Source organism: Medicago sativa, chromosome 3 (genome assembly GCF_051527215.1).
Source record: "Medicago sativa cultivar Bolivia chromosome 3, Bolivia_mono, whole genome shotgun sequence".
Taxonomy (NCBI): Eukaryota; Viridiplantae; Streptophyta; class Magnoliopsida; order Fabales; family Fabaceae; genus Medicago; species Medicago sativa.
Window position 1 is genome coordinate 71,683,579 of NC_140751.1, and position 10,675 is coordinate 71,694,253.

The following is a 10,675-nucleotide window of genomic DNA, read 5'->3' on the forward strand; positions in this document are numbered from 1 at the left end:
ATATATATATATTTCTCTCAAAAAATAAAAAATATATTGTAAATATTTCCATTTTTTTCTAATCAATCTAGAATATTCATTGTATGCAACAAGTTTGAATGAATTGGACTGATGAGGACTTAATTGAGCTCTCACTCAATCCATCTAAAGAGTGAAGGTTCAGTCTCTCAACGGTAAAATTCAAACAAAACATTGTTATATATAATCAATGGTCTAGAATGAAAACATTTTTATATTCGCACACACAATCTAACCATTCTTTTTCTAATCAATCTAGAATATTCATTATATGTAACGATAGTTAATCTGAATCTGATAGAAAGACTTAATTGAGCTCTCACTCAGTCCATCTAAAGAGTGAAGGTTCATTTAAGTCTCTCAACAATCAAATCCAAACAAAGTATTGTTATATAAAATCAATGGTCTAGAATGAAAACATTTTTATATTCGCACTCACAATCTTACCCCTTCTCTTACCTATGACCGTAACCCTAATACATCCAATTCCTCCATGAAGAACTTTGAAAACCCCATCTCATTCACGCAACTCACTATAAATGTTGTATGATACGATCTAATAAAACTACTTAATTTAACCAAATGGTTCACTATCAACCACTTAGTAGCTGGTTCTCTTTAGATGTCACCCTTTCTTTGTGGTGTTTCAATAATAACTCAAACATGCGAGACTTGTAGTTTGCTGTTTCTTTTTTAAATGAAGATGGTAAAGATAATTTGATGTGGTGATGAATATACAGTGGAGAGTTTTATCAGAAGAAGAGATAATGGCTTGCTTACTTCCCCTCTCATTTTTCGTCTCCTATCCTCCCTTTTAAAGCCTTTTCGTAGATGAATGATCCTTCCCGCAACTTTGTTGTTGTATTTACTTTCACCAAGTCTTTTTTTTTTCATGCAAAATATGTTGCTTCCCATTTTTCTTTTCTAAAGTGTGTTAGTTATTTTCCATTTAGAGTGATAGTTTGTTTTGTACCTGTGGACTGTGGTGCCGTGGAGCAGTGTCTAATGTTAGACATGTAAGCTGTAAATAACCAAGAAAATGAAACTTGCAAAAGGATTTGTTAAAGATGAATATTACAAATGAATGAAAATAGTTAGAATCTTGCAAAGCTGTTCTTCCCCCTGCTCATCGACACATATTGCATGAAAATATTGTATTTTGGCATCTTTTTCTTTTAATTTTCTATTTTTTTGTTGTTGTCAGACACTAGTAAGAGACTTCTAGCTGCAAAATGGTGTGGTTGCATACATATAATGTTATTCATTTTTTGGTCAAAAATAAAGATGGTTCACTTTTTCACAGTCAGTCTACCACTGGTTCAACCCACTTGGGTTGGTCTAATGGTGTTGGTTTGAGACCTTTAAGTGTGCTCTTCTCAAGGTCTGAGATTCGGTTCTCCCATGTCAATTCAATAGGCTAGTTTGACTTCTTCAATAAAAGTTTACCGCTAGTTCTAATATATTTACATGTTTTTTACGAAAATATCTTCTTGCCGTAAATAATTTAAGAAAATAGTATACTATAATTTAGTGAACCTCGTCTCTAATTTTTTTTGTGGTGGCCGGGGTTTGAACCCCGGACCTTGCATATATTATGCATTGTCCCTATCAGCTGAGCTAAGCTCACGAGGACGAACCTCGTCTCTATCAAGGTTAGCTAAGATTTTTTGTTTAGGACAAAATAATAATGTGCAAAGCATCACATGAGACACTGTAGTTCCAATTATATTAATACCTCAAAGACATCACATATTATTTGCAGTTTCCTATAATTTTTTAATAAAAGAATAAAGTTTTGAGGAACTAGACTAAAACCCAAAGACATGTCCTTATCCAAACAATTACACCTATTTTTTATGTGCCAATTAATAATAGAAGATGACTTGAAGGCTAAGTTAACCAACTGAGAATCATATTCAATTTAAAGATGAGTCCAACTTTTAGCATATGTCAATTCAATAACATTCATAACTCCATGCAACTCAACAAGAAGAGATGTTGTATTACCAACACTAACGGCAAAACAACTAGTAAAGCTAATAAAGCTAGCCTGATTGTTTTTTAAAGCTATAGTCTGATAAGCAACAATGTCGGAACAACCAAGCACATAACCATTAATTAATATTTGTTTAAACCAAATATTAAAACTCAAATGTTCTCTATCAATCCGACAAATTCATTAACCACATGAATCAAATTGTTTGTCTAAGCCATTGTTGGATTGAAAAGCTACACATTAATGTGAGGTGAATTGGAACTTTCAAGAAGAGAGAGCATGAGTGAAAAAAAAGTGTAATTGTATTCAATGTAATGTTGTGGTGATACAAATCTGCACAACACAATAAACCATATATATAGAGAGATGGTTATGCTAACTAACTATAGTTACTTGACTAGAAAGTAAACCTTATAATCAAGTTAATCTCTAACCGTGAGCTAGCTGGTAACCGTCAACTAACTAATCTCTAATAACTTATGCTAATCTATAGTATATACATCATAACAACGGTACAATATACTAGTTAGCAATCACATCTTCTGTAGTGCATCCTCTAAATTGATCTGATGTGGTGTTGATCCTCTGGACCTCTCTAATCCTCTGAACCCATTTGATACCTCTCTGATCCACTACCTCATATGATCATCCATAGTTTGAGTTATACAGCCAGTAGTCGCACGTCTCTTTCGAACATAGTCGCACGTCTCTTTCAATGGGTATGTATCCGTTGGGTGTGAAAATGTAATGTAAGTCTGTGGAACCGTTTTTCTTATTTTTGTAGCAATGGGAACTTGGACTGGAGCTGCAATATTTTCAATAACCAAAATCCACTAATCTTTCCTCTCAAAAAAAAAAATCCAGTAATCTTTTGTTGACAACATAATATTCGAATTCTAAAAGCATTTTTTGATACTCTGAAAAGTTAAACCATTAAAAAAAAAAACTATTTAATAGATGCCCAGTTGGCCAATGTTGGATCAAGTCGTTTAATTGGGGGTAAGATTGTATAAATGCCAATAATAACAGGAATTGAATTCTACAGATAAAAGAAAAAAGGTAACATGTAAAAGTACTTCAAGAGTTTATTTAAATTTAGTTTTTCACGAACAGTTGCTTATGCATTATTAGGAACAAATGTTTTTTGTTGAACATCCGTTCTTAGGAGAATCGGGTTATAATAATCCGGTGCTATTAGAAAAGGATGATAATGTAACACTCATTCATTTTTTATAATTTTTTCCTTCATAAATTTCCCAACATAACTTTATAAGACGGCTTCCTTCAAAAAAAATAAAAACTTTATAAGACGGCTTATACAGAATTTGTAAAGTTAATCTTTATTCCTCTTCGATTATTAATATAATAATCAATTAACAAACAATTGTCTAGTGCAAATTATTTTACTAGCAAATACAAACTTAGGCTGGTAGTATGCCTACTCAATTGTCATTTCAATTAGCAATGTATTCCGTAATACCCAAATCCAATTAATAGATAACATCAAAAACAACTTATTCATTGAAGTTGAAGGGAGTAATAATTCACTTCAACATGAACCAAAAAGGTTAAAAAAAAAACAGAAAGTATCCTCACTTGTAATGATAGTAAGGAATTACTTTTGTTCTCAAATATTGAAATCTAGATTTCAGTTCTTGAAAAACATGCTAAATGCCACCAATATGCTACCAAATCTTTAGCACTTGGGGTTAGTAATGCTAGAAGAAAAATAATAATCAATTTCCATTTAGTAAAACTACATTTGTTATGATCACAGACTTGGTATCTAACTAGTGCTATGAAGCATCTTTATAAAGAGATACTCTTCTTACAAGCATATTCAAAAACTTGGGAATCATAAAAAATTCTGAGCAAATGCTATTGTGGAACAACTTCTCTTCTGTTTAGGTCTTCCAAACTTATATTTGCCTCAAGTCCCATGTCCAGTAAATCATTAACCATTGCAAGAATATCAGATTTCAAAGAGACTGCTAATGCCTGTCAGTAAAGCAGAAAAAAACACGTTACTGTCTTATAGAGGAGAAACTGAAGTAGAATGATAACTAAAATTTATTTGCAATGAGATAGTATACCTTTCTTTCCTCTTCATTTTTGTGCTTAAGAACTTCAACAGGCCACTCTGATACAAGTTTCTGAAGTTCATCTTTCATGCCAGATTTTTTGGTATCAGACAAAGTCTAGCAACAATGAAATCAATAAAACAAAGAGTTAATAAAAAAAAAAACTATCGAAGATAAATATGATGTTCAACTCAGTTTGCTAACAGTCACTCATCATAACAAATAAAGAAAAAAAGAAAGATCCAGAAAATATAATTAATTATATAATTGTAATTTCTTGACCATCATGTTGTGGAACTAATTTGACTCTGAAGTTTCTATACAAAAAGCTATAATTTTTCCCCCTATCTTCACAACTGTTCTTATACAATCTGATTTGTACTTTAACCAATCTTTACAGGATGATAACCTCATGACTTCAACTAACGCTGTTTTATTTCTATTTGAGAAGTACTTCTTTGTTTCAATCATCGGTGAAGAAATTGATAATAAAGAAAAAAAAATGTTAAGAACATACACTCCATACCTGATTTAGATCTTGAATGATGGCAACAGCGTCACTAGGCTTACCTTCCAACAGAAGACCCTACAAAATCATAAAAACAGGCTTAGACTTCTTATAAAAGTGAAACTCTGCTACAACAGAATTCAGCAACTGGAAAGTCGAAACACATCAGAATTGGGAACTTATGTGATGCAACTTAATACAGGGTAAGGTTTCTAAAAAATTGGGAAAATTCTGAAGCTTTTATTTTATTTTTCTTTAAAAAGAAAACCTTGATTGTTTAAAAAACGAATAAATGAATACAAACATGTCAAAATAGAAAATTATGAAGTGCAGTATTTGTTCCAGAGAGTATGTTCTCTAATAAGAAAAACTGACATATGGCACAATAAGCTACACACAAAGCACATAAGCTTGGTAACTGCATTAAAATCAAAATTAATTGTCAAACCAAACAATGGTGTGGATGGATTTTCTACCTTGGCACAAGAAAATCCAGTTGCCAGCGTGTGCTTTTTCATTGAATCAGATCGCAACTTTTCTATTTTCCATAATGACTCGGTGTCTCCTACAAATAAAAAACACGAAGGCATAAATGATTAGTTCATCATAACTAGAAACGATTTTAGAAAGCCCAAAAAATCATTTATAGCAGGGTAGTAAGTATCCTACGATACGCATCGCGATACAGTATGAAAACACCCTACACTGATGTGTATCTTACTCTATATCCCAGAACACCTTGTATCCTATAATACATACGATACAAATCGCGATACGGTACGAAAACACCCTTCACTGTTACGTATCTTACTCCTGTATCCCAAAACACCCTGTTGGTGATACTTACGTAACTTATTATCAGTGCAGTGTAGGTTAAAACTAGAGAGACGCTATTACAAAAAAAAAAAAAAAAAAAAATGAAAATCTAGAGAGCAGCTATATACTTATACAAAGCATCAACTAGTGATGTAACTTTAGTTAACCACAAAGACACAAAACTCATAAGGATGATTACCAACATTTAATATTTTATTGAAACTTGCTAAGCTTATGCTCAACACCAACTATTGCACTCCATCCATTATACCAAAATTTTAATGTTTGACTGAAAAGTAGGTCTGCACATGTTTTGAATCTCATCATGCCCTTTTTATTGTCTATGATTACTCTAGAACATCTGATATACAAAAATTCACCTGCTGCCCTCGATCTATTTCTTTATAACATGTTTTTGCAAGTAAATATTTATTGTTGTAACATTATAAATAACATGGTATAATCATCATATTCCAATGATAAAAAATTCATTCCCAAATGCAAGCATTTTCTTGCTTCTGGTCTTTCAAATTGATGGTCAGAAACTGTATAGTTATTTTAGTTTTATGCAAAAAGCGCTTAAATAAGCTGTTTATCCAAACAGGTCCTAAACAGGTCAGGGTCTAAAACCTCCTAGTTATCATGGAGTTATGTACAGTTTTGATTGAATTAAGGATGCTTTATGTTATTCATTTTTGTTTATGACTTGAGTTTTGAAGTATCTTGAAGTTTATATATGATATTTGAAGTATTTTAGAGTTTATATATGATATTTGAAGTCATAATTTTTTTGTTAATGTAGCTTACGATACATGATACAATAAGATACATGATTCAAAAAAGTGGTCAAACGATACACGATACATATCCCGGTCTGACAACCATGATTTATAGCATGATCTTGAAATCATATGATAGTACTACATCTACATGTATTCATGGCCATCAAATTCTTGAAGTTATTAATATAGTTGAACTAATTCATTTAAAAAAAAGATAAGGATAGAGCAAGTCAAGACACATTAGTCAGGCAAAAATGTTTCTCTAGCATGATTCCTCAATCAAAAACGCAGAAGTGCATATGATTTGTCTAAATATAAGATATATTCCAGATCGATAATAGAACCAAATTCAGGATTCCAACTTTATTGCTATTTATGAAATTATATTTTTAAACCTTGCCCATGTGGTTTTCATTTCAATTTTAGGTTTCTTACAATTTCCTAAAAACTGAGAAAAAACAGGATGCCAACATCAGGAAAGATGCAAGTTAGTACATAAGGAAAAAATCAAAAAGCCAGCAAAAAGTAAGCAATTTATTATCTCAATAATTTTATGTATAGCTTATGTTCAATATAGGAATCCACTTAGACAAACAACTGTTAAAATTCAACAGAAGCTCATGAAATTAGGCAGACAAAAGACATCAAGTCAAAAAGAAAACTCAAACTATGTGCACCTCTTTTAGCAGCAAATTTCATCCATGTGTCAAATGAGGTTTCACGTAGTTTTACACCAGCCTTGACAAACCTTATTGCATACTTATTAATCAACTCCCATTCATCTGTATTGTAACAAATGCTGCAAATGATTGACCAAGGTAACAGGTCAGAAGCATATAAAGAAGAGAATGAAAGCAACATAAAAAGAAAAAGTGAGGATCATAATTTATGTTCAGTGTTAGTCTGTTAGACAATACCAAAATAACCCTTTAGATGAATAAAAAAGGGTAGATTCTTCATTTTTTTCTCTTGATTTGCATCACTTTTAGCTTCGAAAAGTGGTTCTTTTGGTACTAAATACATGTTATATTACAATGCATCTCAGCATTTTGCAAGCTCAAAAAATCATGCAAACTAACTGTATTGTAGACTTGTAACCATACACACACAGGCACCAAGTTGCCTTCATAAAACAAAAGGAGTTTCAGGGGACTAAACACAAAGCAGGATTTGAAATGAGTGCATGGAAGTCAGCAACAAAGGGAACATCAATTATATTAATTCAATGTTGAGCAATTGCTTTAAGAGGTTGAAAAGTACTTTTTCAAAAAGACTCTTAGTATTGCGAAACAAAAATATTGAAAATGCTAAAATAATAACATACCTGAAAACTATATCTGCCGTGCCTGGTTGCAATGGTAAATCATTCTTCTTCAAAAGTTTCATTACCTCCACCAATAGTTTAGTATCATTGTTGTTCTTAGCAAAAAGCTGCAATAAATTGACAATAGCTTACCAAATGCAAACAGGAGACAGAATCAAAGAAATTAGGACATTAGTATGTCTAACAATACCAGTAAATGGTGTGCAGATGCAACACTGGGTGCCAATCCATAGACATTATGCTTCCACAAAGCCTTCTTTCCTGCTCACACATTTAAGCCAAAAAACCTCAATTTCATTTCATATCTTCAAATTTCAAAAATGAAACAGCACAGCTTTATAAAAGACAAAACGGACACGCAAATAAAGCATACCAAAATCAAGGGCTCCCGCATGAACACATGCCTTGGTAACTTCACGACAGAGGTGGCAGTTAAAATTGTCATGTATGCGAAGATTTGACAACCTCTGCTCATCAAATAGATTAAATTCAACATCATAGCAAAGAGAGTGAATCAATATAAAAAAAATAATGATAACTGGAAGGAAAAAAAAAGGTGAGAGGGGAAGAGAATAGAAACTAACAAATCTGCGAAGGTTTCGCAAAATGTCAAACAGAAGACTAATATCGTGATGGTGTTTACAATTAGCGATCATTGACCACAACCAAGCATTTGGAGGCATGGATCGTTTAACATTTACAGACTCAAGCATCTTATCATAAAGATTCTTCACAGCATCTACATTCAAAATTCAACAATACAAATCAATAAAACAAGACAAAAATGAAATTCGAAAAGGGAATTTGCAGTTCACAATTGAATGAAGAACCTGTTGGAGTCCCTTCAACATTATCAACTCCAGAACTGTAAAAAGCCTTCGACGCGAAGAAAATTGAAGGTTCAGATTTCACTTGCCGGTAATAATGTTGTGCGAGCCCCGAGAGAATCGGTTCTTCAGTGCTTCGAAGATGAGATGAAAGGAAAGTCGGAGATTGCAAGAGCCGAGAGACTCGGTGAGCATTTGACACCACTTGCATGTCTAAATGTGAAAGGGACCGAGTTACGGTTCAGATGTCGTTTCCGGGCGAACTCGGTAGATTTAGGACCTGTTTGGATAAACAGCTTATTTAAGCGCTTTTTGCATAAAACTAAAATAACTATACAGTTTCTGACCATCAATTTGAAAGACCAGAAGCAAGAAAATGCTTGCATTTGGGAATGGGAATGAATTTTTTATCATTGGAATATGATGATTATACCATGTTATTTATAATGTTACGACAATAAATATTTACTTGCAAAAACATGTTATAAAGAAATAAATCGAGGGCAGCAGGTGAATTTTTGTATATCAGATGTTCTAGAGTAATCATAGACAATAAAAAGGGCATGATGAGATTCAAAACATGTGCAGACCTACTTTCAGTCAAACATTAAAATTTTGGTATAATGGATGGAGTGCAATAGTTGGTGTTGAGCATAAGCTTAGCAAGTTTCAATAAAATATTAAATGTTGGTAATCATCCTTATGAGTTTTGTGTCTTTGTGGTTCACTAAAGTTACATCACTAGTTGATGCTTGTATAAGTATATAGCTGCTCTCTAGATTTTCATTTTTTTTTTTTTTTTGTAATAGCGTCTCTCTAGTTTTAACCTACACTGCACTGATAATAAGTTTAGACTCCCTCACACACACCATCTTTCCAACCTATGCCAGGTAGCAAAACTATGAAAATATACAAATATAGATAATCCACTTGAGTTAGTAATTATAAGCAAGACATAACCAGTCCACAAAATCTATGCCACAACACAACACAACGATAGTACCATGTTAAGCTATTCCACTGGACAATAGGTTTCACACTATAAAGCATCCCATCAATTTCCACTTACTATCTTACCAATAGTGTCACAGAAAAATTGGAGTCAAGAGAAACATCATTTCAAGTTATTAATTTTAGAGTAATAAATTACTGATTTGTTTTCCAAGAAAAAATCAGATCAGAATAACCAAGAAGCAAGAGATAGAAACACAAAATCAATGTATGCAAAACCCACTCTCTCTCTCTCTCTCTCTCTCTCTCGAATGATGCATTGGACTATTGTCAAAAGGCACAAGAACCAAGGAAATAAAAAACAAGAATGATTCAAAATAAATTACTTCTTCACTACTAATCAAGGTTTCAAAAATCACAGCCGAGAACAAAAATCACAGGAAAATCGCCGTTGCGGCCGTTAAGGAACGCCGTTACCGTGAGAAAAAAAAAAGCACAAGAATACAAGAACAGGAGAAGAAGGAATCTGAATCTTATCTTTTTTACACAAATCAATAACTTACTTCTCTCCCTGCTTGCGATTTGCGATTCTGGTGTTGCCGTTTCTTGCTTCACTCTCTTTGCGATTTCAGTTTGTTCCTGCTGCTTGCCGTTTCCGATTTGCGATTTTGTTTTTTTGACAAGCGATTTGCGATTTTGTTGTGTTTTTTTATTTTTGAGTGAATAACACACGTATTAATAATAAATTAATAATAATTATTTGTTTATTCATATATTTATTTATTAAACTCAAACAAAAAAAGTTGGCATTCATCTCTTATTTATGGCTTAAATATGCAATTCGTATGTAATTTAGGCGCGTTTTGATTTTCGTCCTTGTAAAAAAAAAAAAATTTGAAAACATCCTTCCAAAAAATATTATGTTTCAAAAAGGTCCCTGACCCCACTTCAATTATGATTTTGCATAGTTTTGGCCATGTGGCAGTTGCTGACTGTGCAACTTTTGCCACGTGGCATGCCACATAATTAAACAAATATTTTTTTCAAAATTCTAAAAATTCTTTTTTTAAATTAAAAAAATTGAAATTTTTTTTTTTAATTTGAAAATTATATATTACATTTTTTTTCGAAAATACTGAAAATTATATTTTCAAAAAGTTTGAGATTATATAATTTTATTTTTCAAACATTTATTTCCAGATTTAAAAAAAAACTAATTTCCAATTTTTTTCTTCATATTTAAAAAATTATTGGAAATTTTTATGATTTTTTAATTTATTTTCAGTTCTTTTATTTTAAAAAATTATTTTCAGAAATTAAAATTTTTTAATGACGTGGACTACCATGTGGCAAAATTTTGCAGGGATGTTTT

The 10,675-nt window shown here is 32.1% G+C and overlaps 1 protein-coding gene across 3 annotated transcripts; it reads right to left on the reverse strand.

Moving 5' to 3' along the window:
- Positions 1-3,633: 3,633 nt before the first annotated feature.
- On the reverse strand, positions 3,634-9,973 carry LOC146939854 (uncharacterized). Of its 3 annotated transcripts, none has more exons than XM_085753412.1 (11): positions 9,867-9,973; positions 8,356-8,632; positions 8,110-8,264; positions 7,899-7,992; positions 7,716-7,786; positions 7,526-7,632; positions 6,879-7,000; positions 5,080-5,165; positions 4,622-4,681; positions 4,108-4,212; positions 3,634-4,012 (listed from the first exon to the last, which is right to left on the reverse strand). In XM_085753412.1, the coding sequence occupies exons 2-11, from the start codon at positions 8,561-8,563 to the stop codon at positions 3,893-3,895; spliced, it is 1,128 nt and encodes a 375-aa protein (XP_085609538.1). In that variant the 5' UTR covers positions 8,564-8,632; positions 9,867-9,973; the 3' UTR covers positions 3,634-3,892. The 3 variants fall into 3 exon arrangements, with proteins under 3 accessions (XP_085609538.1, XP_085609536.1, XP_085609537.1); XM_085753410.1 differs by having other exon boundaries at positions 5,080-5,168; XM_085753411.1 differs by having other exon boundaries at positions 5,080-5,168; positions 8,356-8,942; positions 9,180-9,973.
- Between the last annotated feature and the right edge of the window lie 702 nt (positions 9,974-10,675).